Raw genomic sequence first — 27,090 nt, 5'->3', positions numbered from 1 at the left:
TGAGGCGTCCTTTCTTTCCAGGGAGACCGCGGCCTGCCTGGACCCAGAGGCCCCCCTGGGGTTCTGGGGGAGCCTGGGAAGCAGGTCAGTGGCAGGACACCTGGGAGGGGCCTGTGGTTCTGAGACTCAGGCCCCCGTCTGTCCTTTAACCTCAGTGTCTCACTCCCCTGCTCTGTAGTCCTCTTGTCCTCAGCAGGACACTGTCCCCACGGCAAACTCAGGCCAAGGGTCCCTGTGCCCCTCACATCCTGGCCCTGCCCTGAGGGGTCCAGCTTTACCAGGTCAGGGTGGTGAGCCAGAGGCAGGGGTGGGGCCTGGGAGCCCCGAGGGGCATGTGGAAGAGGAGGAACCGGGCGGTGACCCTGAGGGCAGCAGGGGAGCAGGGCATTGTTGCCCAGTGGTCAGAGCTGGACATAGTCAGTCTGCTTGTGCCAACTCCCTACTTTCTCCCTGACCTCAGGGATCTCGGGGAGACCCCGGTGATGCTGGTCCCCGCGGAGACTCCGGACAGCCCGGCCCAAAGGTACACCCCCTCCTGCCTGGATTAGGAAGAGGTGGGGGAGGGTTAGGCTGTTCTCAGCTCTAGCATGAGACCGCCTGGAGTGTGCCTGCCAGCCCTGGGTGTGGGAGGACGGCAGCGGGCCAGGCAGCCCTCCCGTCCTCACCCTGGCGGGTAGCACACCCTCCCCAAAGCCCCGTCCAGTCAGACCAGCCGCCCAGACCCCTGGGCCTCGGTCCATGCTGACTATTCACATTTCCCTCTGGACCTTCCCTGACCGGCCTCCCCCTTCCTCCAGGGAGACCCTGGCAGGCCTGGATTCAGCTACCCAGGACCCCGAGGAGCGCCTGTGAGTCCTGGCGTGGGATTGGAGCCCCCAGGGAGGGGTGGGCATTGCCGGGAGGGCCCTGAAGATTCCCTCTAGCTCCCTGGAGGGCCTCTCCACGGGGGACAGGATGCGAGGGGCTCGGGAGTCACACATTGAGTGCAGACGCAGGTCCCCAGAAATTGTCTGGGATGCAGCCCAGGCAGCATTCACCCACAGATTGTGACAACTGAGACACCAAGAGGGAAGGGAGGAGGCAGCAGAAAACCTCCAGGTCCCCAGCTATGCCCCAGGGGTCAGCTCTCCGGGGTCTGTGCTGAGTAACCCCCACCTGTGCTTTCTTCCAGGGAGAGAAAGGCGAGCCAGGCCCACCTGGCCCCGAGGTACGGAGGGGCCCCTCTGCACCTGCCTTGGGTGGTCAGTGTCCTGCTCCAGTGGCTAGAGCGCCGCACCCCTCGCCCCGGGCTTGGCACCAGCAGCTGCCCCATGCTGAGTGCTGAGTGTGGTCGGCAGCTGGCTGAGTGCTAGTCTCTCTCAAACCAAAACCTGTGCTCGCCTGAAACGCCCTGTGCTGTTGCCACCTCACTGACCCCAAGAGCCAGGCACGGGTTTTCCTGGACAAACACGTCTGTGTCCCCGGAAGACCCACTGGAGGTCTTGGGAGACCGGTGGGGGGTGGGGGGAGCAGAGCTCTCCCACGATGTCCTCCGCCGGGGCTAATCTGTATCCTGTGTCCCAGGGGGGCAGAGGCGACTTCGGAGTGAAAGGAGCACCGGGGCGGAAAGGAGAAAAGGGAGAGCCTGTAAGTGTCCTCCTTGTCCCTCCTCCCTCCTCCTTTCTCAGCCCTCCTCCTCTCTCCTCGCCCCTCCTCCTCCGTCCTCCTCCCTCCTCCTCTCTCCTCATCCCTCCTCCTCCTCCCTATTCCCTCCTCCTCTCTCCTCATCCCTCCTCCTCCTCCCTCCTCCTCCCTCCTCCTCCCTCCTTCTCCCTCTTTCTTCTTCCTCCTCCTCCCTCCTCCTTCCTCCTCCTCCTCCATCCTCCTCCCTCCTCCTCCCTCCTCCTCCCTCCTCCTTTCTCAGCCCTCCTCCTCCTCCTCTCTCTTCATCCCTCCTCCTCCTCTCTTCTCCTTCTTCTTCCTTCCCCCTTCTCTCTCCTCCTCCTCCTTCATCACTCCTCATCCCTCCTCATCCCTTCTCATCCCTCCTCATCCCTCCTCATCCCTCCTCATCTCTCCTCATCCCTCCTCCTCTCTCCTCCTCCTTCCTCCTCTCTCGTCATCTCTCCTCCTCTCTCCTCATCCCTCATCCTCTCTCCTCCCTCCTCATCTCTCCTCATCCTAGAAGCAAGGGAGGTGTATAGGTGTTTGCTGAGCCGACCTGCTTTTTTCCCTTCTCAGGCAGATCCTGGTCCCCCTGGTGAGCCAGGCCCTCGGGGGCCGAGAGGATCCCCAGGACCCGAGGTAGGTCAGTTCCCCGTCCATAGGGCCCTCAAGCCATAGCCTCTGGGCCAGTCAGGCCAACACACAACCTGAACCACAGGGCTTTGCCTGTGGTGGAAGTGCAGGGACCCTGCTCAGCCTCAGTGGTCACCTCTCACTGTCATCCTTCTCCTCCAGGGAGAGCCTGGACCCCCCGGAGACCCCGGCCTCACGGTAGGTACCAGTTGGGGATGGAATCAGTGTCCTACCTCCTAAAACCGAAAAGCAAGGACAATGTCAGAGGGCGAGGTCAGAAGGAGTGGGGCCAGTGCAAGGTCAGCAGGGGTGTTAGCATGAGGTCAGCAGGTCACAGTCAGCAGGGCAAGGTCAGCAGGGGGAGGTCAGAGGGCAAGGTCAGCAGGGGGAGGTCAGAGGCCAGGGGAGCAGGGCTGCAGACCCTGGCCCCTCTCGGGTTGCCGTCCTGGCTGGACTGACCCACTGTGTTGCAGGAGTGCGACGTCATGACCTATGTGCGGGAGACGTGCGGGTGCTGTGGTGAGTCTCAGCCCCCACACGGGGGTGCTGCCGGGCTGCCCCGGCTCTCATCCAGGAGTCAGGGTCATCGTCCAGGGGTTGGGGTCATCGCCCAGAGGTCAGGGTCATCAGAGTCCCACCCGCCCCCTGGTGGTGATCGTTTCCCATGGTGCACCGGGCTGTGCGCTCTGTGTGTGGGGGGGTGTTCTGGGCTGGGGCCAGTGCACACAGCCATCGCCCCTCTGCCGGCCCGCAGACTGTGAGAAGCGGTGTGGCGCCCTGGACGTGGTGTTTGTCATCGACAGCTCTGAGAGCATCGGCTACACCAACTTCACGCTGGAGAAGAACTTTGTCATCAACGTGGTCAACAGGCTGGGGGCCATCGCCAAGGACCCCAAGTCCGAGACAGGTCAGCTGCACCCTCGGGGGCGGGGGCGGGAGACCCTGGGCAGGACACCCTGACATCCAGTCCTGGGAGGGATGTTAGCTTGGCCAAGGGTCCCAAGGCCCCCCCTTGAGGGCGGCGAGCGCGTGGGGTGACGCAGCCAGCCTCTCACGCCCGCACCCGGCCCGCAGGGACCAGAGTGGGCGTCGTGCAGTACAGCCACGAGGGCACCTTCGAGGCCATCCAGCTGGACGACGAGCGCATCAACTCGCTGTCCAGCTTCAAGGAGGCTGTCAAGAACCTCGAGTGGATCGCGGGCGGCACCTGGACGCCCTCCGCCCTCAAGTTCGCCTACAACCAGCTGATCAAGGAAAGCCGGCGCAAGAAGACCCGCGTGTTCGCAGTGGTCATCACGGATGGCCGACACGACCCCCGGGACGACGACCTCAACCTGCGGGCGCTGTGCAACCACGAGGTCACAGTGACGGCCATCGGCATCGGGGACATGTTCCATGAGAAACACGAGAGCGAGAACCTCAACTCCATCGCGTGCGACAAGCCCCAGCAGGTGCGCAACATGACGCTGTTCTCCGACCTGGTGGCCGAGAAGTTCATCGACGACATGGAGGACGTCCTGTGCCCGGGTGAGCGGCGCTGGGCCTCCCGCCTCCCCGGCCTGCCCAGCCCTTGTCCCTGCAGGAGGGAAGAGGACCCCGGGAGGGCAGGGGCTGGGCATCTGTGGGCCACTGAGGGAGCCCAGCCCACCCTGGACAGTGGAGCCTGACCAGGACCCCTGGCCTCCTTTCCTCTCTCCTAGACCCCCAGATCGTGTGCCCGGACCTTCCCTGCCAAACAGGTAACACGGGGAGCCACCGAGCACCTCTCAGACTAGCAGTGATGGGGGCCCAGAGGACCTTGCAAGGAATGCACTGTGGGGGCCCCCTCCTTAATGAGACCGTGGGTTTCTCAGCCCCCTGGGCCTCAGCATGTCTGAGAAGGAGGCTGGGGGGCTCAGGGTTTGGTGTCTCCAGAACTTTTGCTGTCCCACCCCCCTGGCACATGGGAGGGGTGCTAGGGCCTGGCCCTGCACTTGGTGCCAGGTGCTCAGACCGGCAGTCCCCCTGCCCAGGGGAGAGACAGACACCCAGGGTCATGCCCCCGGCCGCCACAGGTGAAAGCCCTGGATCCAGTAAAGGAAATGGCTAATTTAAAACCTTCTGGGAGGTGAACACAGAGGCTGATGGTCCCCTGAGTCCCCTGAGGGCTCATCCATCTTCCCTCTGGGAAGGACTCCAGCCTGTGTTTAGGGGACCCGCCCAACTGGTGCACTGTGTATGTGGCTGGGCCCTGGAGGCACTGAGAGGCTGTCCCCAAGGAGTCCCTCAAAACAGCGTTGTCACTCCTCTGGGCATCATGCTGCCACCTCTGCCCCAGGGGTGGCAGGAGCTGAGCCCCCGTTGGCCATCCGGGCGTCCTGCCAGCCTGGGTCTTGGAGCCATTGCTGGCCCCTCTCGCTGGGATATGGACACCTGCCTATCCCCTCCCAGGAGCGGTGAGGTGGGACTGAAGCTGGCTCTGGAAGGCGGAGCCGCATAGAGGGGCGGGGCCGTGTTGGCAGGTTGGCAGAGGGCACCCACATCTCCTGGCCCAGCAGCCAGGGCCCACCAGGCAGGTTTGAAGGTGCTGAGGTGCCTGAGGGAAGGAACATGTTGAGTTGGGGGCCAGGGTTCCCACTTATTCTGACAGAAAACTTTCAAGGAAACGCTCATGGAAGTCATACCTATGACCCAGCTGTGGAGTCATCCAGAGACTGCCTGAGCGTGGGGTCCCTATGGGAACGGCTGTGTGTGGTGGCCAGAACCGCCCAAAGCCCTCCTGGAGTGTGTCCCATAGTAAATGTGACCCGTCTAGGCTAGAAACCAGACCCAGACCCCGGTGCCCAGGCCAGGCAGTGGCCCGGCATCCTCGCCCGGCCTGGACCTGTGTTCCATGCCAGCGGAGGTTCTGTACAGCTGCTCCCGACCGCGCTGAGGAAGGGCCCTCACTCCGCGTGGCTCAGTCCTCCCGTGAATGAATGGCTTTGTCAGTTGACCTGTCGAGTCTGTAGATACGATCGGGAGCTGCTTCTTCAGCCTGTTGCCGTGACAGATGCGGTCACTGACTTTCGAATGTTGAACCAGCCTTGCAGACCAGGGGCAAACCCCACTTAGTCACGGAGTACAGGTTTTTTTTTATATGTTGTTGGATTCGATTTGCTGATATTTTGTGGATATTTTGTTATCTCTGCTCATGAGAGATCTTGGGCTGCAGTTCCCTTTCTTGTGATGTCCTTGTCTGGTGTCAGCGTTACACACTGGCCCCCAGGGTGGTGATCTCCCTTTCCCTTGAGGACCTGACAGAGAAAAGGAAGGGGCCCCTGGAAGACCCCTCCCCGCCCTCTTCTAACTACCCCCCTAGAACTAAACTCAAACTCACCCTCCTCTAAAGCGACTAGAAATTTCCAAGTAAAATAGACATTGTGACCAGAGAAAAGAAAGCAGACATAACTATAGAATGTGCCGTGACACAGGGGGGACGCGGGCCTGCTGCAGGCTGGGCACTGTCCTCGGCATTTTGGGGTTGCAGATAGGCACTGGGGTGAGGCTGCCACTGCTGGCATGGCCCTGACCTTCAAGCCAAGTGGCCCCGTCCACCCAGAGGCCATGCCTGATTGGGCCAGGACTACAAGACTGTCAAAGAGAAGCAAAGCTGGGCTCCGGGTAAAGGTGACAAAGACAGATCTCATTTTGAGGTCGCTACGGCAGGGGAGGAGGTTCAGGGTAACCTGAGCCCCACTCACCCCAAACAGAGGCAGGGGACTGGCTAATGGCCGCTGCACAGAGGCCTGGGGGGTGGGGAGGGGGTCCCCCTGGGTGTGTTGACTGGCACATATGCAGGAGAGAAACAGACTTCTCAAACCGTTAGGACCGGCGGCCATGGTGCACGTTGTCGTAAGATGCCCAAGAAAGTGAGGCCCTGCCCTTCCCGGGGGCTGGGAGACAGAGCGAGAGTGTCCCTGAGTGTTTACTGCTCCAGGTCCTCGAGGGGACAGTTCTGGGATGGGGGGATCTATGTCCCCAAGGGCAGAGAAGGTTTTGTAACTGCAAGCTCTCTACTGTAACTGTGCTGAGAGGGTCCTGTCACCAAGTTTGGGCTGCAACAGACTAAGTTCTCATGGCAGCGTGGAACATTTTAAGGAGCTGGGTCATCCGAGGGCACGGCCTTGAGCTGTCAGCAGCCATCCTGGCATCTGGTCAAGTCTCAGTGCAGCTGTTGGGGCCAAGAGTCTTGTAGTTCTAAGGCCTGTGGGGACCAGAGGCCTTCTCTCCCGTCTCCTCGGCATGAGCCCGCTGCTGGCCCCAAGGCCCTTTTAGCTCTGGCACTGCGGCGTCCCGGTCTTCTCGTCCCACCCTGGCTGAGCCTCAGCCTCATTCCTGGCTTTGATCCCAACTCATCTTCGAGGAGAGAAGCCCGAGGAGGGCGGCTGGAGGCCCGCTCACGCTGACCGAGTCCCTTAAAGCCTTCTCTGGATGCCCCGCAGATGGACCGCGGCCTGGCGATGCGCCCCCGGTCACCTTCCTCCGCACGGAAGAGGGCCCGGACGCCTCCTTCCCCACGACCATCCCCCAGATCCAACAGTTGCTAAACGCCACGGAGCTCACGCAGGACCCGGCCGCCTACTCCAGGCTGGTGGCCGTGCTGGTCTACACCGCTGAGCGGGCCAAGTTCGCCACAGGAGGCGAGCGGCAGGACTGGATGGAGCTGTTCATTGACACCTTTAAGCTGGTGCACAGGGACATTGTGGGCGACCCCGAGACCGTGCTAGCGCTCTGCTGAAGCCACGGGCTGCCGGTGCTCCAGAGGCCGGGGCTGCCCCAGCTGGGCCGCATTCGCTCCCGGGCTGCCCACCGTGCTGGGGGCTGTGACAACAGGAATCTCTCAGGCTGGAGGTCAGGCACCAAAATCAAGGTGTCGGCAGGCCCTCGCTCCCCCCACCCCGGGGGCTCCAAGGAGGGCCCTCCCAGCTTCCAGCTTCCAGCTCCCAGCTGCCTGCATGGTCACATGGCCTCGCTCTGTAGCCTAACCTTCCTCTGCTCCCTTGTAAGGACACAGGTGGCATTTAGGGCCAACCAGAGAGCCTTGGACAATCTCCCATCTCAAGGTCTGTACGTTAGGCCCATCTGCAAAGCCCAATTTTGCCACATAAGGTCACATTTGCAGGCTTCAAGACTAGGATGTAGGCATCTTTGGGGGACAGTATTCAGCTGACAACCCCCCGCCCCCACCTAGCTGAGCTGCCTCACACATTTAGGGGACGTAAGAGTGAGTCACCCATTAGGGCAGTGGTTGGCAAACTGCAGCTCTTTGGCCCCTTGAGTGTGGCTCTTCCACAAAATACCACGGCCTGGGCGAGTCTATTTTGAAGAAGTGGCGTTAGAAGAAGTTTAAGTTTAAAAATTTGGCTCTCGAAAGAAATTTCAGTTGTTGTACTGTTGATATTTGGCTCTGTTGACTAATGAGTTTGCCCACCACTGCATTAGGGCAAACCTGCCAAAGCAGCTGGCCGACAGTTAGGGAAGGACCACAGACACCACCTCCTCGTCCTCCTCCTGCCCCGGGCCCTCAGGGAGGTCAGGGTGCCCTCTAAAGCATGTTCAGACCCATGTGTGCCCGCTCCCCAGAAGCCGGATTCATACAGAGAAGCCCTCATCCTTGGGCCCTGTCACTGCTCCTGTCTGTGTCCCCACCCGATTCCCAGGGGCAGGGTCTCACCTCCCGCTGCACAGGCTCCCTGCCGTGGGTGGGGGTCAGCAGAGGGAAAGAAGGGGAACAACAGAGCTCCCCTGAACACCCCAACACTCCTGGTTCAGCTTCCGCCTCTGTGTCCAGACACCCCTTGTTGAGGAAAACTTCCCGAAAACCAGAGCCCTCCCCACATCTGCCTGCTTGTAGGACTTGAAGTCAGGCACCCAGAAAACTGGGTGTGTTTAGAGAAGAAGCTGCTATTCGTTTGCACTGCCACCAAAATAAGCTACGTCATTAATAAGCTCCTTAAGAAAGCATCCTGTCCGCCGGCGCCTGGCCCCGCGTAGTGACACACCCCGGGAGGGGGCGTCCCTCAGATGCTGTGAGCACACCTTCAACATTCTATAAAAGCTGAAAAACAGAGATCGTGAGCGCCTTGCTGTGGCTGAGTGATGTGCTGGGAACCTGCCGCTGGCTGGGGCTGGTCCACAGCAGTCACCGACCTGCGCGGGTGGACGCCGCTCCAGAGCCAGGTCCTGGGCTGAGGCCTCAGGCATTGGTGCTGCTGGTCAGGACCTCCTTCCTGATGGGATCCCTGAGCAGCCAGCCCCAGGGGTGGGCAAACCTGGGCTGTGAGAGAGTCCTTGCTGGCCCACGTCCCGGAGGGGTGCCCGTGGGGCTGAGGTCTCCAGGAAGGCCTTGAGGCAGGAGCCGGGCTGCGTGTGTGTGGCAGGTGGTCCACGTGTGTGGGGAGTGGGTTTCAGGCTGTGTGTAGTGCTTAGGACCCCCCAGAGGCCTGGCCTCCGTCCTGGCTGCAGCCTTGCCGCCATGTCGTCCAGCATGTCCAGGGCTGCTCACTGCCCAGGAGACAAGGGTCTCCTCAGGTCACAGTGAGTCACCTAGGCTACCGCAGGGGTCTGGCCACACCTGTGCCCACCCCCAGGAAAGCCTTGTCCAGTCAGAGGAGACCTAGGCTCATTCTCTTTCCAATGCTCCGAGGGCCAGCAGAGATGTGGCCTGGGCAGCATCAGGCAGCTCTGGGACGGGGGGCTACGGGGGGTCACAGCTATAGGTGGGTCCTTGCATCCAAGGTCTCCAGGGCCAGGGTCTTCACGAGGTCTTTTTACCTAATTACAGACATGATGACAGCCTCCTGCCCCTCTCTCCCACCCCCACTTCCCCGTGCCCCATGGACTGTGGCCCTTCTGGGGCATCCAATTCTTGGGCCCAGTGAAGGGGCTTCGCTGACCCTTCCTGCCTGGAGGAGGCACTTGGCAGAGATGGTGCTTGTAGGGTGGAAAGGGCCTTCCATCATGTTTTGAGACATTTCCTCGTGGGGGCACAACCAAGAAAGATAATGAGGGCCTGAGGAGACAGTGTGGGGCTCTGCACCCCCACCCAGGGGCTGTGGGGGGGCTCCAACATCAGGTGACTTTGGGTACAACCCCCCAAGCTCCAGCTGTTCATGTTGCTCCAGTGGGCAGGCGCGTGAAGGGATGCGGTGCAGGGTGTGGCAGAGCAGGCTCGACCCGAGAGGGAATACGGCCTGGGTGGGTAGTGGCACCGAGGGACTTGGCCAGGGCGGGGCTAGCGAGGGCCTCGCCTGGGTCGCCCCTGCCCACCACCCCTATTTCCCCCCCAGAGCTGTACGTGGCCCAGTGCACCCAGCGGCCCGTGGACATCGTCTTCCTACTGGATGGCTCCGAGCGGCTAGGTGAGCAGAACTTCCACAAGGCCCGGCACTTCGTGGAGGAGGTGTCCCGGCGGCTGACCCTGGCACGCAGGGATGATGACCCACTCAACGCACGCGTGGCGATGCTGCAGTTTGGGGGCCCTCGCGAGCAGCAGGTGGCCTTCCCACTGACCTCCAACCTGACGGTCATCCACGAGGCACTGGAGAGTGCACGCTACCTCAACTCCTTCTCACACGTGAGCTCGGGCATCGTGCACGCCATCAACCAGGTGGTGCTCGGCACGCGGGCTGGGGCGCGCCGCCACGCCGAGCTGTCCTTCGTGTTCCTCACGGACGGCGTCACGGGCAACGACAGCCTGGACGAGGCCGTGCACTCCATGCGCAAGCAGAACGTGGTGCCCACCGTGGTGGCCGTGGGCGACGACGTGGACATGGATGTGCTCTCCAAGATCAGCCTGGGCGACACGGCTGCCGTCTTCCGTGAGAAGAACTATGACAGCCTGGCCCAGCCCGGCTTCTTTGACAGGTTCATCCGCTGGATCTGCTAGCGCCCCACCCACCCCGGCGCGCACCCGCAGCCCTGCAGGCTCTGTCCTCCTGTCCGTGGTGCTACTCAGATCCCGCCAAGAGAGGTGCAGAGCGCTGCAGACTCGACCTCTCCAGGTGTGGGTATAAAGTCAGGAGTGGAGTTCCCCTCCCCACCCAGCTCTTCCCAGGGTCCTGCAGCCCTGCTGCCCTCCACCCCTTCTCTCTATCCTCTGACATCCTACTCTCCACACCCTTCCTGGTCCCCAGAGGCTTCCCAGGACGTGCTTCAGACCCTCATCAACAGGCCCATTTCCCCCTCAGCCCAGTGTCATCCATCGGCTCTCATCCACCTTCCAGGGCCCCCAAAGGCTCTCTGCCAGCCCTCCTGGCCCAGCTCCCAGGCCTCCGCCTCACCTCTGAGGGTCATGTCCCCATCAGACAGAGCTGTGACAGCAGGCCCTCCATGTCCCTGTATGCACACACCTCAGTCCAATAAAGGCTTTGAACCACCTCCTGCTCCCCAGCCTTCATGTGTCTGTGCCCACTGGGACCCCCCCAGAGACCAACTGGACTCTCTGACCGTTCACATGCCCACCAGCATTTATCATCCCAACCCCATTCCTACCCACACACACACACTTGCTCTGTGCATGGAGATGATGTCTGGCCTGGCCTCCTCTCATAAGAACAGGTGCTGCCTCCAGCACTGACTGTCCACACTGTCCCCAGGTGCATAGACTGGATGGGCTTGTCAACCTTAAAATAATCATTTTACCAGCAAAAATGGGTCTATTTGGGAATAGCAGTTCAGGACATGCAAACTTTGGCAAAGTCTGGAGAACAAAGGAGGGGAGCATTACTTTATAGAGAAAAAGGAGGAATTGGGAGAGGCAATTAGGAGTAGAAGTCCATTGGAGGAGAGTGAGCATTCAGGTGGCTTCTCATTGGTCAGGCTGTTGCTGGGCAAGGAGAAAATCTTCCTCTTTCCTGGATAGTAAAATGGTCTTCCTGTTGCAGAGCACAAGGTAGCTTTCTTCCTGCTAGAGTCTGCAGGTGGCAGTTGGTCCTGCGTGAGAGCTCCACCTTCAGGGCTTCCCCGCATCAATTTTTTTTAATATATTTTATTGATTTTTTTTACAGAGAGGAAGGGAGAGGGAGAGGGATAGAGAGCTAGAAACATCGATGAGAGAGAAACATCGATCAGCTGCCTCCTGTACACCTCCCATTGGGGATGTGCCCACAACCAAGGTACATGCCCTTGATTGGAATCGAACCTGGGACCTTTCATTCCGCAGGCCGATGCTCAATCCACTGAGCCAAACCGGTTAGGGCCCCACGTCAATTTTAATGAGGTTTCCTTTGTTCATTTTCACAGCCTCAACCACACCTGTCTCGTCAGCTTTAGGCTGAAAACAATGTTACTTGGTCAATGAAGCCTCCCTCTATCTTCAGACCAGGGCCAAAGTGCTTAAAAATGTCTGTTGGTTCGCAGGAGGATGTTTTGTGTATAGCTAGATAGACAGATTTTTTTTTTTCCTGGCAACCTCGGTGACTTCTTGTTCGACTCCCAGGTGTTTTAAGCTCACCGTTTGGGAAGTGCCCTGTTAAGCCACTGGCTCCCACAGGCCAATGCTCTGCTCTCGCCGTTCACAGTTTCCTGGGGCTGCCCTAACCCAGTGCCACAGGCTGTGGCTTAAACCACAGAGACCGACTGTTTCAGCCTGGAGGCCCCAGCAGAGGCTCTGGGAAGGATCTGCTCCAGGCTTCCTCCCGCTCCTGCTAGTTCCTGGATTTCTCAGTATCACTCCACCTTCACATGCTGTTCCCCCCATGCATGTCTGTGCCCATACTTCCCTTTTTTATAAGGACATTTTGGGCTAGGGCCCATCCCACTCCAGTACAACCTATCTCAACCTAACTAATTACATCTGCAAAAACTCTATTTCCAAATAAGGTCAAATTCTGAGATATTGGGGGCTAGAAATTCAACATGGGAATTGGGGCAGAGGGAGACACACAATTCAGCCCAGAACATGCTGACACCTTGCTCGTCCCCATGTGGGGATGACATTCCTTTGGAGGTACTTCCATCTCTCTCATCATCTGCCTACACAGCCTGCAGCTGGAGCAGGACTTTAAACCAAGCATTTTCTCTTCCTTTGCCCCTTTTTCCTCCCACCAAGGAACGTACAAACCGCCAGCAAAGGAAAAAGAGACCTGCAGCCACCCAGAGCCTCACCACACACTCATGCCTGTGGACTTCCAGGTCGAAGGGTGGCGGGAGGCACAGGCCCCTCCCTCCGTGTGTCTGCAGTTCTGCCCACCAGACCCTGCCCAGGGTCCCCTCCGTAGGGAAAAGACGTCCTCTTCTGACACTGGCCCCTGCATGTCTAGTCTTTGGCCCTCAGGAGGCAAGAACCTCTGTCCTTTTGGAAGAGATGTACAACACCCATGAGTGGGTGGCTGGGCCTTGGGAGGGTGCAGGCCAGCTCTGAGCCCCACAGAGTGCAGGCCATGCTGGTGTCCACTGAGTTCTACACTGGGAGCCCCAACCTCCCAGAGGGCCAGGGCGCCAAGCCCCTCTTGGGGCTGCACTCTGAGCCCCAGGTCTCCATCCCTTAGCCTCTCAGGGACCCTCAGACACACCTCCTGCCATGTGTGATGTTTGAGTTAGGACTCTATGATGGTTTCATACAGGAACCTTCACTTCATACACATGGGACACCCTCAGACTCTCCACAATGTCCTGGTTTTTGACTGGGTAATACAACCTCCCTCTGCAGCAAGCTGGCCCTCACTGGCTCACTGCTGGAGGGGCATCTTCTCCAGCATCCCCAGCCCCAGGGCCGACGCTACAGCGCACACTGCACAACTGTCCTCCTCCACCTGGAGCTACTCCAGGACCCTGGCCCCTCCCTCTGACCCCATTGTCAGCTCAGCGCAGGGGACATCTAGACCTGGGCCCCTACGTGGGCCTGGGTCTTGTCTTGCTGCCCCTAGTCCCAGGGGAGTCTCTATTATACCCCCTCCTGGGTCTGGCTGCCCAGGCCCTGCAGGGGACACAGTAGAATGCAGACGGGCCGTGGGCTTGGGGGTGGGGAAGCTGCCCTCCTGGGACCCTGATCACCTGGCCGCATCCCCCCAGCCTCCATATGAGAGAAGTCAGTACCTGGCACCTGTCTTCCTGGGACCCTGGGCCCAACGCTTCTCCCCCTCCTGGCTGGGACACAGGAAACTCAGCGCATCACGGCCACCTCCCCGGGAACTCTGACACACCTGCTTCTCCTCATCCTCACCGCCCTGAGTGTCACCCAGGCACCCCGTCCTGCAGTGCTTGCCCGCCACTCCCCACATCAGGAGTGATGCGACTGGAGGGAACCTGCTACTCCATGGGGATGGTGCCCCAGACACAATCCCAAGGCCGCTTCGCTGGTGCCCTGCACCAAGCCCCGGGTGCTCTGAGTGACCAGTGACTGAGCTCAGGCCTCATCACATCTCCCCCTGGAGCTGGCATGTCCCTCGTGCTCCCCGTTTCCTCCCATCTCCCCGGCTCACTCGTCACCAGTCCCCATCCCTGCCCACTCAGTTCAGCCCTTTCCCCAAAACCCCAAATACACGACACAGGCAAGGGTGTGCTGTGACTTTACTAGAGGCCACAGGTGACAGTGGGTGGCACCGCCAAGCTCAGGCTACACCCCCCATGCCCACCCTCTGGGCCTCATGAGGACTGTCCCCAGAGACCATCCTGTCTTGTTAGGCAAGCTGGACCCTATTGGAAAGGAGAGGGGGCGCTGAGGGGTGCTGAGTCCAAGGAGGGTCCCTCCCGGCCATCACTCCTGCCGCTCCTCCAGGCGGTCCAGCACCAGCGCGGCCTGAGTCTTGGCTTCCTGCAGGAGGCTGGAGATGCGCTGGTGGATCTGACAGACAAGGGGCCAGGTCAGCACCTTGCAACTTTGCCCATCCCTGCTGGCCTAGGCCCTCCCTGCCCCCTCCCTGGGCTGGCCCAAGCTCCCTGGCCTCTCCACTCAGATGACTGGGCCATCCTGGGCTTCCTCACAGACCTCCTAGTAGAGGTGGGAGGGATCTGTCTGTCCTGAGATTTGGGGACAGCCAGGCTCCAGGGTCCCCTCCCCCGTGGTCTTCCCACTTTAGCCGTAACTGCCCAGGGCAGGGCTGTGTCCCCAGGGCCCAGAGGGGCAGTGTTCATGTGGTCAGTCCTTTAACTCAATGCCCTCGTGGTGGTATCTTCCCTGAGGATGGCCAACCTCAGCCTGGCTGGACCAGGCAGAGAGGGACAGGGCCTGGCCCCTAAAAAGGGCACAGTGCTCCCCATTCTCAGCTGTGAAATCGCTTTTTAACAATTATCACAAAATCACAGAGAGAAATAACATAGCTCAGGTGGCTGGGACTGGGGTTGGGACTAGAGCAGGAGAATGGGGTGCTAAAGGATGTGGGGGTTTTTATGCAATGACGGGAATGTTCCAGGACTAGATAAAAAGTGGTAATTACACAACACTGTAAGTGGCTAAAGCCCTGAATTGTATATTTTAAAATGGTAAATTCTATGTTCTGTAAATTTTACCTCAAGGACATAACAATGAAAGTATCGTGAATGCTAAAGCTAAGATAATTTCGTGGGTGAGCAACTGGCCTTCGAGGCCCCAGGTTGCTGGTGCCCAGGGTCTGGCCTGGCCAGTCTAGAGTACCCCAGACCCGGGTGGCCCCACTGAGCAGGTATGCCCAGTGGGCAGGCTCAGGGTGGCTGGGCCACAGCTCCATCAAGGGTACAGGGGCCCCAATCCCTGCAGCTTTCTGGTCCCCTGACAGGACTGGCCCAGGTCCTTCCTGAGGTGATGGAGCCACCCGAGAGAGGACAACAGCTGCCCTCCAGCCAGGCCTCTCCACCTGCAGGAGGCTGAACACACTTCCCTGAGGGCCTGCTGCCAGAGGCTCTGGCCGTGTCTGCAAACCACAGCCCTGCGGGCCACCTGCAGGCCCCTCCGTGGGCCTGGCCCTGAGCGCCTGCTGCTCACCTGGTCCTTGAACTTGTCGTCGCTGATGTCCTTCAGGTTGATGAGCACGTTGAAATACGCACCGAACATGCCCGTCTCCAGGGCCTTGGCAGCCACCTGCAAGGTCACGGGAACAGGGCTGGGGGACGGCGGGACTCTCCCTGTCCACCCTCAGCAAGAGCCCAAGGCCTGGGTTGGGACAGTCTGGGATCCCAGCAAGTGCCTGCCCTCTGAGCCCTCCCAGTCACCAATAATGATGGCAAACTGATCACCAAGGGTCCCCCAGAGGCAGCTGGGCAGCCCGTGCGAGGAGGCCCGCCCTCATCCCACAGCGGGGAGTGGGCTCCAGCCTTGTCCATCCAGAGGACAGCGGCAACCACCACAGCCTGACTCTCTACCTTCGGGCTTAGAAATGGAGGCCCCGCTCATCTGAGCGCGGCCCCGCCTCCTAGCACAGCAGCCTCAGGGCGGGCTGGGTCCTCTCCTGGGTCACCGTTGTGGAGTGACCGTGAATGGAGCGAGCACGGTGGCCAGTCACTTGGTAGGAGCATGGTCCTCCCCGGGGTTCCTGGACCCTGCGCCATCCAGTGTGCAGAGGCTCCCCCTCAGATGACCTTGAACGCGTCCAGCAGGCCAGGCCCACATCACGGGCCTCGATGCTCCCTGACCTCACGCGCACCGAACGCTGCATGTGCACAGGCCTGGATGGAGCTGGCTATAGGTGGGGCTCTTAACAACGAGTTCCAACATGTTAGATGCTCACAGAGTCCTCCTGGACAAGGAGATGCCGGAGCACGGCGGGAGCATGGGAACGGTAGGCACCACAGCCCGTGTGTCCAGGCAGCTTCCGTTCTTGACAGCTCAGACTCGGCCGCCTTCCCAGGGAAGGAGGGGACCCTTCTCTGCGGCCTCAAGCCCAGACACTGAACTCAGGTGTCTCTCTTATAAAGACCCTATAAACTGTGGGGTCTGAATTCAAGGGGCAGAAATCATAGTCCCGAGCCCTCCACGCACAGGCTCGCGATGTGTGCACACCTGTGAGCTGTCTTTAGTGTTTTCTAGAGCCAGGAGGCCAGGAGGAGGGAGAAGGGGAGACCCAGAGAGGGGAGAAGGAGGAAGAGGCATCAGGAGGGTCAGGCGTGGATTCTGGAGACTCGTTTGCGTTTCTGCTTATCTGCCCTGCAACCCTGAACAAGATCCTGAATGCTCCATCTTCAAAGGAAATCAACACACCAGCCCTGCTGGCTGAGGCTGGCCAAGACCACCTGGGACATGCTCATGTCCAGGCCATGGTGTTTAGCAAACACCATGAACGGCTGTGATCACCCAGGGCCCCACCGCCCTCCCCATGGCGGCACCCACAACAGCGGGAGGCCAGGCTCCACCATGTACCTGCAGGTCCGACCGGCAGGCCAAGTTCACACACAGGGCCAGCTCCCGCAGCGCCGGCCACAGCGAGGCCACCGTCTCCGCCAGCTCCAGGGGCACGGTCACTGCCTGTCTCAGCCCCTTCTGCAGGGCGGCTGCTCGCCTGAAACCAAGGGGTCATCGAAGCCGGGGTCATGCAGGAACCCCACCCAGGACCCCACCCCAACAGCTGCAAGCAGAAAGAACCAGGGTGGGGACAACAGGAAAGTCACGCTTTCATCACCAGCACATGCTCAGAGGGTAGATTAATTGGACATGAGACCCTTTCAAGTCTCCTGCACCACGCGGCCGCGGCACACCCACCTGTCCTTCTCCTCGGGGGTGCTTCTAGGCAGCTTCATCGCTTCCTGCCGGAACAAAGCACAGAAACGCACGGGTGAGGGGCAGCCGTGCCCAGGCCCCTCGGGAGCCTGGGCTGGGCAGGGGCAGCCTTGTAGCAGCGCCCACGTCACCACCAGGGTCGGCATTTCCACGCAGCACGGGCGTCACTTTGGGAAGAGTGCTTGTGTTGGGGTTCATGGTGTTGGGCCCCCACAGAGGAAGGAGACCTGGCTCAGGGACCCCACCGTGGGCACTGAGGGACTGGAGAGGAAGGGCTGGCCGTGCCCTCAGGCACTAGAGGGGTCCCGTTAGGTCTCTGCGCCCCACCCCTCCCATAGCACCTGGCCTGAAGTCATTGTTCAAAAGTGACACAGGCAACAGTATGACCCCCAAAATCTAGACATAAAGGGTCAAACTGTGTCCCCACGTCCCCGAAGGCACCTGTGCTCTGGATGGTCACTCTGGGTCTGTCGCTCCCACAATGTGCTCTTGCTCCTTTGACCGCTACCAGGCAGGCCCCCCTGCTTGTTCTTGTACCCCTTGACTGTGGGCATGGCCGTGGCCAGGCCCTGCCCTCCCGCAGGATTTCGGGACACATTCAAGGGCACACAGCTTTTTCTCCTGCGGAACCCCACTTTCCACGGACCCCATGCTGGCCCCTCTGGGCACTCACCAGGCAGGCGGTGAAGGCCTGGGCATCCGCGTCCACCAGCGCTGTCAGCCGGGCTGAGGCCGCGTGGAAGGGCGGGATCAGGCGCCGCATGGTGGCGTCCAGGTGCTCGAACTGGCGCCGTCCGTAAGTCATCAGGCCAGCCATGCAGGCCAGCGAGGCACCCTGCGGAGGGGCCAGCTGAGGGACTGGGACCCCTGTCACCACCCGTCCTCGTCCACGGCCCCTACCGCCCCTGTCCCTACCCCAGTCCCTGCTCCTCCCCAGCTCACCATGGCTGCACTGGCTGCTGCCACGGAGCCGCCCCCTGGGGTCGCCGAGCGGGCGCCCACCTCCCGGACAAAGGCATGCAGGGACTTGTCCACCAAGCTCTGCTCAGTCCCGCTGTCGGGGACCAGATATCTGCGGGAGCCAGAGGGACAGGGATGGGGTCCTGGGTCATAGCGACAGACTGAGAAGGAAGGTCTGGCTCAGACCACAGTCCCTAACTCCAGCCCGCCCCCCTCACCCAGCCTCACAACCGGAGAAAGGGGATATAGCCCCAGTTTGCAGAGCAGCCACAGCCTGTGAGGGGCTGTGACCACCCCGGAGGCCCCCCCCGCCCCCCCGCAGGACAGAGCAGAACCTTGTTGGGGGTTCACTGCACTCCCCACCAGCCCCAAGCCTGCTCCTGGCACGGGCACCCTGGTGTTTGCTGATGAATAAGTGATCAAGCAGAAGGCTCTGGAAGGATGGAGGCTGGGCCAGCAGGATGGGGGGCAAACAGAGGGACTGGGTGGCTGCTCACTCGATGATCCGCTCCTTAGGATTGAAGGGGGACAAGGAGTCCAGGCCCAGCCTGTTCACCACCTGGAAAGGAAGCGGCTGGTGACCGACAAGCCAGCCCAGCCCACCCCCCATGCATAAGGAAGGCCACCCAAGGGCCAGTCCGCAGCTCACGGCAGCATTCCCACCCTGACCCAGCCGTGTGTGGGGAGTGAGGTGGGGTGCAGCCAGCCTCGCTCTCGCCCACTAGGAGCCCCGCTCACCGCTGGCTCCCGTCCAAGCTGAGCCCACCTGGGAGAGCACCTGGCCCGGAGCAGGCACCTCGTCCGTCTGTACACACTTTCTGACACATCCACCCGCCGTGTCACTCCACAGAGAAACGGAGGCCCAGAGTGGGGAGCTGCCCATCCGGTCCCTCAGCTGCTGGCCTCGTTCTGGACCACATGGGCCTCCCCACGTGGCCCTCAGATGCCCCACGTGCAAGAGCTCCTTGTTGAAGGGCCAACCACACTGCCTCTCTGGACAAGGCTCTGTCTCCTCGGGTGTCGACAGCTCACTAGTTCTTAAAGCCCAGGAGCTGCCCGATTTGCCGAAACACAAGACGTGTTATGTGAGGAAACGCGAAGTTGGTCTAAACTCAAAATTAAGTTGGAACCATCCTCATTTAAGATTAGAATTCTTTCCACCAAATAAACATCCAAAACACTTTATGGTGCCTTATGCCAGCGACACCAGCCTGGCTCCTTCTGGAGTGGCTGATCCTTGTACAAAAAAACAGAAGGTGGCAAGTGCTGCTGAAAGGAACAAGTCAGCAGGGCCCGGGGTGGTGGCGGGCTGTCCCCGAGAACATGGGGACCGGACCGGTGGAGAGACCCCTGGAGAGTTTGCTTGTAGCATCCACATGAGGCAAAGCCCTGCTGACACAGACAACCTCAGAGAGGGACAGAACTTGTCAACTGAATGTAAACACCCGGCTACGCTGGCAGGGAGTAAAGGAACTCATCCGAGGCCAGAAGTGACCGGGAAGGTGAAGCAGAAAGGCCTGCTCCCTCTGAGGCTGGACCCTGGGGACATCTGAGCACCTCTGCACCCCTCCTGAGTGGGGAGGGCTCGAGCCTTCGTGAATGGGGGTCAGACTGCAGACCCCTGAAAGGCGACATTCCCAAGGATGAACCAGAAAATCAAGCCTCTGAAGGGCACAACCCAGCCAACAGATAAGAAAGGAGGTTGGTGGGAAAGGAGAGGCGCACGCTGACCTCACTTTCTTATAGAACTAAGGTTAATTTCCCGTGGATACTTAACATATGTAACATATGTGGGTATGGGCACAGAAGGCCGATGTGATATATTTGACTATGTAAAAATAACAACACGGCCATTTAAATCTGGAGCAGAGAAGTCTGCTCGCACAGTGCGTTAATTTTCTTGTCTTTCTTCACCAAGTCAACAGACGTTGTCTAATATTGATAAAGTACTGAAAGATTAAGTATGTTATTAAACTTAAAACTTGAACCACTTAGAACTAACAAATGAATTCAGCAAAGTAGTTGAATACAAAGTCAACACACCACAGTCAGCTGCATTGCTATACACAGACAATGAGCAATCTGAAAAAGAAATTGTAAAAGCAGTTTCGTTGAAAATCGCATCAAAAAAGAATAAAACACTTAGGGATTAATTAACCAAGGAGGTGAAAGATTATACAATGAAAACTACAAAACACTGCTGGAAGAATTTAAAGAAGACGTGCATCGATGGAAACACATCCCAGGGTCGTGGATGGAAGGCGTCATGGGGTAGAGATGGCAATGCTGCCCAGAGCGACCACGGATTCAACAAAATCATCAAAATCCCAATGACATTGTTTGCAGGTACAGAAAACCATCCCTGGAGGGTGGTGACTGGCTGCACAGCATCATGAGTGTATTTAATATCACTGAACTATACACTTAAAAATGGTTATGATGACGAATGTTATGTTCTGTGTATTTTACCACAATTTAAAAAGGGGGGGGGGGGGACTAACCACCAAAAGAACTCCCTAAAAAATACTGTAAAAATAGAAAAAGAAGAAGAGGGAGAAAGATGTACAGTGTGTTTATTTTCTCATTTTCATAAAAAGTGGTCGATGTATTGATAAAAATCAATAAATTTGAAAATTTTAATGTAATTTTAAAATTAAAATAAAAACAATAGAAAAGGTAAATATATTACGTTATAACAGTAATTACCAGACTAACTTCCATGAACAGTCACCGGAAGGAACCACACCCACCCAGCCCGACAAGGCTGAAAGCAGGACAGAAACAAGGCCAGGCACACCTGCTGAACTGGCAAATGCGCAGAGATAACGTCAACCACCAAACCACAGCTGCCAGAGAAACCCAGTCATTGCTCAACGTAAGAAACGTAAGAAATGCACTCAAAGTGGGAGGAACCCAGGTGGGTGGCGCTCAAGGCAAAGGTGTCATAAGGAACAAATGGAAGGAACCATCTAAATCTGTGGGCCCAGGTGCCGGAGACTCGCTCCCACATCTGGAAGTGTGAGGAGGCTGGAGGTGGCTCCAGATCAGACACCAGAGGGAAGGAAGGGCGGCCAGAGGACAGTCCTCCCGTCAGATTTTTTACAGGACAGGACACATTTCAGGCCATAAAGAAAACCCCAGTAGTGTCCCCAAAAGGAAAATCGTACGATCTCATCTTCTAAGCACAGACAATAAAACAAGGGAGGAGGAAGGAGTCCTGGCCCCAGGGACAGGGCTGCGGGCCCTGTGTGGGCACCTCCAGCACCCAAACCTGCTCCAGGGAACCTGGAGTTCACTCGGGGCTCCCACGGGGCCCTTCAGCCTCACCCCACCCTCCCTCAGGGGCGCAGCCCACCAGCCTGATCCGGTGCTCCTCCTCCAAGATGAAGAGGTTCTCCTTCTCGCAGTAGAAGGCAGCGGCGTCCAGGAGGGCCTTCAGGGGCACCAGCCCCACCAGCTGCGAGCCCACCACCGGGAGGCTCAGCTCCTGCAGAGGCCCAGCAGCGTCAGCCTCCAGGGCTGGGCTTGAGGACACCCAGGAGGGTGGGGGGGTGCCACCCTGCTCACCTGGGCTTCTCTGCAGGTCTCCTCATAGACCGTATGCAGCGCCGTGACCTCGAAATCCAGGAGGTTGGTGGACACCTGAGCCAGGTTCTTTTCATCCAGGTACCAGCCAATGCCCTGGACCTTTTTCAGACGTCCTGGCTGCAAAGGAAAAGCCTTTCCCAGCCCAGGCCCTGTCCAGCCTCTCCTGGTTCCTGGTGAGAGCTACTTGCCCCTGCTTACCTGGGGAAGAGGCAGGAAAGGAGGCTGGCAGGTGCGTTGGCCCACCGTGGCCTACAGAGCTGTGGTGCTCCCAGATGGCCAAGTGCACATGGCTCTCCTCCTCCCTCTCCCTTGCTCTCATCAGAGCCAGCAGGAAGGGACTGCCTGCCACAGGGAAACTGAGGCCCCGTAGGGCCAGGCTCCAGGATGCTCACCCCACAGGCAGCAGACTCAGACTAGGCCCTGCCCATTAGCCGACACTCTACCCACACTGTGTCCTGGGAGCCAGCCCAGGACCACCCCCACCCAACTCCAAACTCCTATGTTTGGTCCCTTCCTTCCATTGCACCCCTCACCCCAAAGGCCGGCTCTCAGCCCCTCATCCTTGTGGTGACTCAACCCATCTGAAGAGGGACCTCTGACCTCTGACCTCTGACGTCAGCCAGAGCAGAAAGAAGGATTTGGGGTTCTCCTACATTTGTGTTGTGCTTACACAACGGCAGCGTCTGTAGTCTGGGGGTCTGGGGTCTCTGGAGATGGGGGGCTGACAGGTGGACAGAGCATTGCCCTCCACCTCCTTCACCAGGTATTCCTGTGTCTCCCTGTGTCCAACTAGGACTTTCTACAACAGTGATGCTCAATCTAGGTGACAGCTGCTGTGGCAGACTAGGTGGGTCAGGGCACCCGAGAGTACCTGGGGATACCTGGGAGTATCTGGGGGGAACCTGAGAGTACCTGAGATAACTGGGGTTCAGGAAGCAGCTGTGTTCCTTTCAGTATACTGGTAGATATGCTGCAATAATTTAACAAAGGGTACCACTCTGCCTGCTTCCATGGAAAATGACCTTTAAAGGAAGTGCTCCCCCAATTCAAACACTGGAATCCCACCCTGACTCTTCTCACATGGCATGGACACTGAGGCTGGGCTGGTACAGGTCCACACCACAGTGCCACACAGCCTCTGACCCGCTCCCTGGGCCACTGGTGATCCATGAGACACGCCCAGCCCACGGGATGGCAGGCGAGCCTGGCTGCTCTCACCTGGTCCTTCCCACGGCCCTGCTCCCGGAGGTTGAGGGCGATGCGGTGTGCCTGCTCCTTGGTGCTGAGCAGGTTGATGTTGAACGCGATGAGGAACTTCCGTGCCCCTGTGACGGTGGCCCCCCAGCTGGGGATGAAGGTGCTGGGGCCAAAGTCCGGTGCCCACTCTGCCTGCTTGAGCTGTAGGGAGACTCACCCTTGGGTGTTGCACCCCATGGAAGGGGTGCCCCGCTGGGGTTGGGGAAGGGGAAAGGAAAAGGGTACATACCCCTGGGGTTCACCCCAAACCCACCCGCCATCGAGGGAATACCACACCTTCTCAGGCAGGGCCTCGTACTCCCCTGCCCGGATGGCCGGCAGGGTCCGGCGACTGGCCACCCGTGCCGCCTCGCCGTAGAGGTACACTGCAAGGGGAGCCTGGCCAGTCAGTCCCTGGCGGCTGGGTAGTCCAGAACCCCCATTCCCAGAGGAGAACCAAGGCAGACCGCTCCCACCAGCCTCAGCCTGGAGGACAGGCCTCCTTCAGCCCCTGTCTCACTCAGCGTGGTCACTGATGGACACTCAGTGTGGGCCAGTTCCACTCCTCTGCCCACCAGGGTCAGGGCAGTCCCCCACCCTCGCTGTTTCCCCTGGACAGATGCCCCTGAAAAAGCCGTCAGCCGACCAGGAGAGCGGGGGCACGCTACTGGGAAAATGTTCACATATCTGCCTAAAATGTATTTTCATTGCACAATAAATATGACCACAAATTAAGGAAACTCACCACAAACTCACCAACACCCACCCATGCACAGGGACACGTGTGTGCTACTCCCCACATCTGCATGGGGCAGGATGTGTGCCCCCGTGCTCACGTGTCCTGTCCACCATGCACTTGGCTTCTAACTTGCCCCCATTTGTACCAGGTCATTTTCTTGATGTGGTCAATCCCCCAAGTGAAATGATTCCCTTAGGGCTGTCCACTCGTCTTACTAAATCACATGACAAAGTGACTGCCCGGTTCCCACTGCCTCAATGCCTGAGAGCCCAGGGCCTCCCTGGGCTGGGGTCTCCACTGCGTTTATCTCCTTATGGGAGAAACGGGAATGTTCTGTCCGTTTGCTGGTGGCGGTTTTTCAGGTGTTTTTTTGTTTTGTTTTTGCTTTTGTTTTAATAATCTGCATGTTTAAGGACTCATGTGTGCATTTATTCGAGAACCAAAGAACAAGCATTTACGGTGAAGGGTGCTGGTGGGAACTGAAAGTGAGAAGGGGCTGGCTGAGGAAACCCCTGATATCAGGGCACCCCTCCTGGGGGCGGGGGGTGGGGGCACTCACCTGGCACGCCCAGCTCCTCTGCCAGCCGCTGGCCAAAGGCCTGGGCACAGAGCACACACTCATCCATGCCAACGCCCCTCACAGGGATGAAGGGGCACACGTCCAGGGCTCCCATCCGAGGGTGCTCCCCTGCAGAGAGATGGGGGCTGAGGACCAGGAGGCCCAGCTGTGGGCGAGGACAAGGGCTCGGTAGGTTCCCCAAAACCTATCCCTCAGGCCCCATCTGCCCCACCATCCACACACTGAGCCATTCACACCAACCACGGGGAGGCTGGGAGAGGCAGGCCCCCAGGATTTGGGCCTCTGTGCTGTGTGAAAACTTCAGAATGGAGCTGGGCTGCCATCCCAGAGGAACTGCCTTGCACGCTTTACTCCTCAAACCTTTGGAATGTTAGAACGGGGCAGAACAACTTGTGGACTGGGCCTAAAGCAACACTGTGTCCAAAAGAACTATTTGCAAAGATAACAGAAAAGCAGCTATTACGAGGACAGGACTGAAAATTAAAGGCATTCTTTAGAATCAGCGTCACTGCGCGACTGCACCGTCTTCCTTTTATTGATGGAATTGTCCCCGCCCCCTTCTCATCAGTGCCCATTGCCTTTGTCTCCTAATCCGAACACTATTTGGGCTTCTGCCTGAATCAGTGTTTCCCGAAAAGCTATTCTTTGATCTCAAATAAATGCTTGTTGCCTCTCACTTTGCCCTTTTATTTTTAGGTGAACAGTGTCAACCCCTCCCTCTCCGAAAAACCACAAAGAAAACATGCAAGAGCTTCGAAGCTGTGCTCTCCGCGAGTCCTGGCCAGGCTGGAAGGCCCTCCTGGCCCCACACTGGCCTCCAGCCCTCCCTCCCTGGCAGCTGGGAGTCCACGCTGAGTGTCCTGCTACCAGCCAGCAGCCCCCCAAAGATGGCAACCCCCTCCCCTCCCCAGCGCTTCTCCCCTTCCCCAGTCAACTCCTCCATTGGAGATGAGCCCCCATTTTCTCAACAGTTGAGGTCACTTGTGAGTTCCCTGCCTGTGGACCTGGCTGGTCTCCCTGCGGTGAGTGGCCAGAGACCTTTGACCCTGCCTGCCACCTGACGTGTTTGGCTTTGCAGGCTGTTGACAGGTCAGTTTGCAGCAGGGCCCTGTCTTCACCTCGCCCTCCCTCCCCACCCAGGGCCTGCTCAGCCTGCTCCAGCCTCACTGCCGGTCACCCTGAAATGTGGACAGGAGTTGCCTTGTACCTCCGCCTGGCACAGCGGGTTCCATGGGCTGCAGAGCCCTCGGGGGCCATGGGGGTCCCCCATTCCATGCCCTGTGGGCAAGAACAGCCCCTCACCTTTGTGCTTGCTCATGTCAATGAGCCGGAAGGCAGCCCGGGCAGCGTTGAGGGCCCCCTCCACCACATCCTCAGGCCGCCCCACGAAGGTGTAGACGGTGCGGTTGGTGGAGGGGCCGGCGTCCACGTCCAGCAGCACGCAGCCGGGGGTCTGCGCCACGGCTTGGGAGATGGCGTCGATCACCTGGGGTGAGAGCCCGGCCCACTCGGTTTCCCCACTTGGAAGAGGGACAGGAGCTTCAGAGGTGGCTGCGCCTCTCCTGTCCCCCACCCAACCAAAGGTGCACCCGGCAAGCTGCACTGAGCATCTGGGAATTCCCCAGCGAGCAGGAGCCTGGCTATAGTCATTGCCCCTGCAGGAGAAACTGAGGCAGGAAGCAGCACCCGGGCAGAGGAGCTGCTGGGGAAGGTGACCTACAGGCCAAGGTCACGGAAGGTCAGGGTTCCAGCCCCTCCACGAGGCCTCCAGTGGGAGTAGCTGCATCGGGGGAGGGGCACGAAAGGCCCAGAACCTTCTGAGGTGACAGAAATGCCCAGTGCTTAGAAGCAGGGACTCGGGGCCCAGGCTGCTCTGTGGCCCTCGGCAGCCTGCCCCACCTCTCTGTGCCTCAGTTTCCTCGTAGGTGATATGAGGATAACAGTGATCACCTGATACGCTGTGGGGAGGGGGAGGCAGAGGAACCATGGCAGAGACCCTCAGACAGCCTGTGGGTCGGGGTTGGGGGCCCCATTTTCACAAGAGGCCAAGTGATTTGTTCAAACCTGGGTCAGGACCCCTGCCTGACCACCCCCCTGCCTTACCCCCCTGCCCCAGGTTGGTCACTTCTAAGTTTCCCACACTCACGGGGCATACATGTCGCTGTGGCTGATGGGAGGTGTCCCCTTTGAGAGAAGATACTCCCAACCCCACGCCAAGTGGACCCCTTGCTCCTTGCCCCACGCCCCTTGCGCTGCCCCCCTGGCACCTCACCTCCTGGTTGTTCCCCTCTGAGAAGTTGGGGACACATTCCACCAGGCGAGACATGGTCTGGGCCTTGGTCCTCGATCAGGACGCTCTTCTCACAGACAGGAGGAGGGAAGGACGGACAGGCCTCTCCAGTGCCCGGCAGGGCCTTTATACAACCACCACCCCCCCCGCCCCCGCCGCACCCCGGGCTGCTTATTAACCATCCGTGATGGCGAGGAGAGGGGGCAGGCTGGTCCCTGTACAAACACCAAGCGAGCAGTCCGGGGAGGGGCAGAACCAGGATCCCAGTGAGGCTGAGATCCCAGTCGGAGGAGGAGGAGGGATCGCTCTGGCAGGGTGGGCGCCCCTGAAAGCTCCTGTGGCCGGGACCCTCAGTGGGGAAAAGTCCTCACCAGACCCCTAGGTCAGCTGGGACTCCACTCCCATCGTGGCCCGCAGCCATCTGGTGGCCGTGTGAACGCCTTCATGACCCTCCAGGTGACCCGCTGGGTCTCCAATCATTCATGTAAATGACCAAGCTTCAGGGCATCCAAGGGCCAAGAAGGGCCCTGTGGGGCCTCAGCACTGGCCCGGCTCTGGGCAGAGGTCAGCTCAGCCCCATCAGGCAGGAAAGTAGGGGAAGAGTGTGTGCCCGTGTGTGGATGTCCCGGTGGGCAGGTAGGCCGGACGAGATCCCGGCTCTCTCCAGCTGTGGTCACTGCTCCCCAAGGCCAGGGGTTCCCCACAAAGGGGCAACATGCCCCCGGGCAGCAGCATGAGCCCCTACACTCAGAGGGCTGTGCTCAGGTCAA

The 27,090-nt window shown here is 59.3% G+C and overlaps 2 protein-coding genes across 3 annotated transcripts in view; one reads left to right on the top strand and one right to left on the bottom strand.

The window, feature by feature from the left end:
- The window catches only part of COL6A2 (collagen type VI alpha 2 chain), a 31,249-nt gene extending 20,571 nt beyond the window's left edge, over window positions 1-10,678 (top strand). Inside the window, exons 17-28 of one of the 2 annotated variants that reach the window (XM_080657781.1) lie at window positions 22-84; window positions 461-523; window positions 798-848; window positions 1,172-1,207; window positions 1,564-1,626; window positions 2,221-2,283; window positions 2,440-2,475; window positions 2,751-2,796; window positions 3,032-3,184; window positions 3,352-3,804; window positions 3,978-4,016; window positions 9,588-10,678. In XM_080657781.1, coding sequence (XP_080513907.1) covers window positions 22-84; window positions 461-523; window positions 798-848; window positions 1,172-1,207; window positions 1,564-1,626; window positions 2,221-2,283; window positions 2,440-2,475; window positions 2,751-2,796; window positions 3,032-3,184; window positions 3,352-3,804; window positions 3,978-4,016; window positions 9,588-10,186 — 1,665 coding nt within the window. In that variant the 3' untranslated portion in view covers window positions 10,187-10,678. Of the gene's footprint in view, window positions 1-21; window positions 85-460; window positions 524-797; window positions 849-1,171; window positions 1,208-1,563; window positions 1,627-2,220; window positions 2,284-2,439; window positions 2,476-2,750; window positions 2,797-3,031; window positions 3,185-3,351; window positions 3,805-3,977; window positions 4,017-6,740; window positions 8,360-9,587 lie in introns of those variants that run through there. The other variant, XM_080657782.1, reaches the window with a different exon arrangement.
- A 3,113-nt stretch (window positions 10,679-13,791) lies between these two features.
- FTCD (formimidoyltransferase cyclodeaminase) lies at window positions 13,792-26,465 on the bottom strand. Its single transcript, XM_080658179.1, has 14 exons — window positions 26,303-26,465; window positions 25,333-25,516; window positions 24,010-24,138; window positions 23,009-23,097; window positions 22,694-22,873; window positions 21,455-21,592; window positions 21,243-21,374; window positions 18,385-18,446; window positions 17,870-17,999; window positions 17,601-17,762; window positions 16,910-16,953; window positions 16,571-16,709; window positions 15,200-15,295; window positions 13,792-14,083 (listed from the first exon to the last, which is right to left on the bottom strand). Exons 1-14 carry the CDS (start codon window positions 26,354-26,356, stop codon window positions 13,997-13,999), a joined length of 1,626 nt encoding a protein of 541 aa, XP_080514305.1. The 5' UTR covers window positions 26,357-26,465; the 3' UTR covers window positions 13,792-13,996.
- Between the last annotated feature and the right edge of the window lie 625 nt (window positions 26,466-27,090).

Source organism: Plecotus auritus (genome assembly GCF_963455305.1).
Source record: "Plecotus auritus genome assembly, chromosome: 2".
In the NCBI taxonomy this organism is placed as follows: domain Eukaryota; kingdom Metazoa; phylum Chordata; class Mammalia; order Chiroptera; family Vespertilionidae; genus Plecotus; species Plecotus auritus.
The sequence above is the reverse complement of the archived record's forward strand: the minus strand, read 5'-3'. Positions and strand labels throughout refer to the sequence as shown.

What these genes read in the sequence shown, in the direction of transcription:
- FTCD (XM_080658179.1), bottom strand. Translation starts at nt 26,356, where the DNA reads ATGTCTCGCCTGGTGGAATGTGTCCCCAACTTCTCAGAGGGGAACAAC. An exon ending in CAGAGGGGAACAACCAGGAG is followed by an intron (nt 25,517 to 26,302) that starts GTGAGGTGCCAG and finishes CTCTCACCCCAG; the next exon opens with GTGATCGACGCCATCTCCCA. An exon ending in ACGACAAGTTCAAGGACCAG is followed by an intron (nt 14,084 to 15,199) that starts GTGAGCAGCAGG and finishes CTTGTCTGTCAG; the next exon opens with ATCCACCAGCGCATCTCCAG.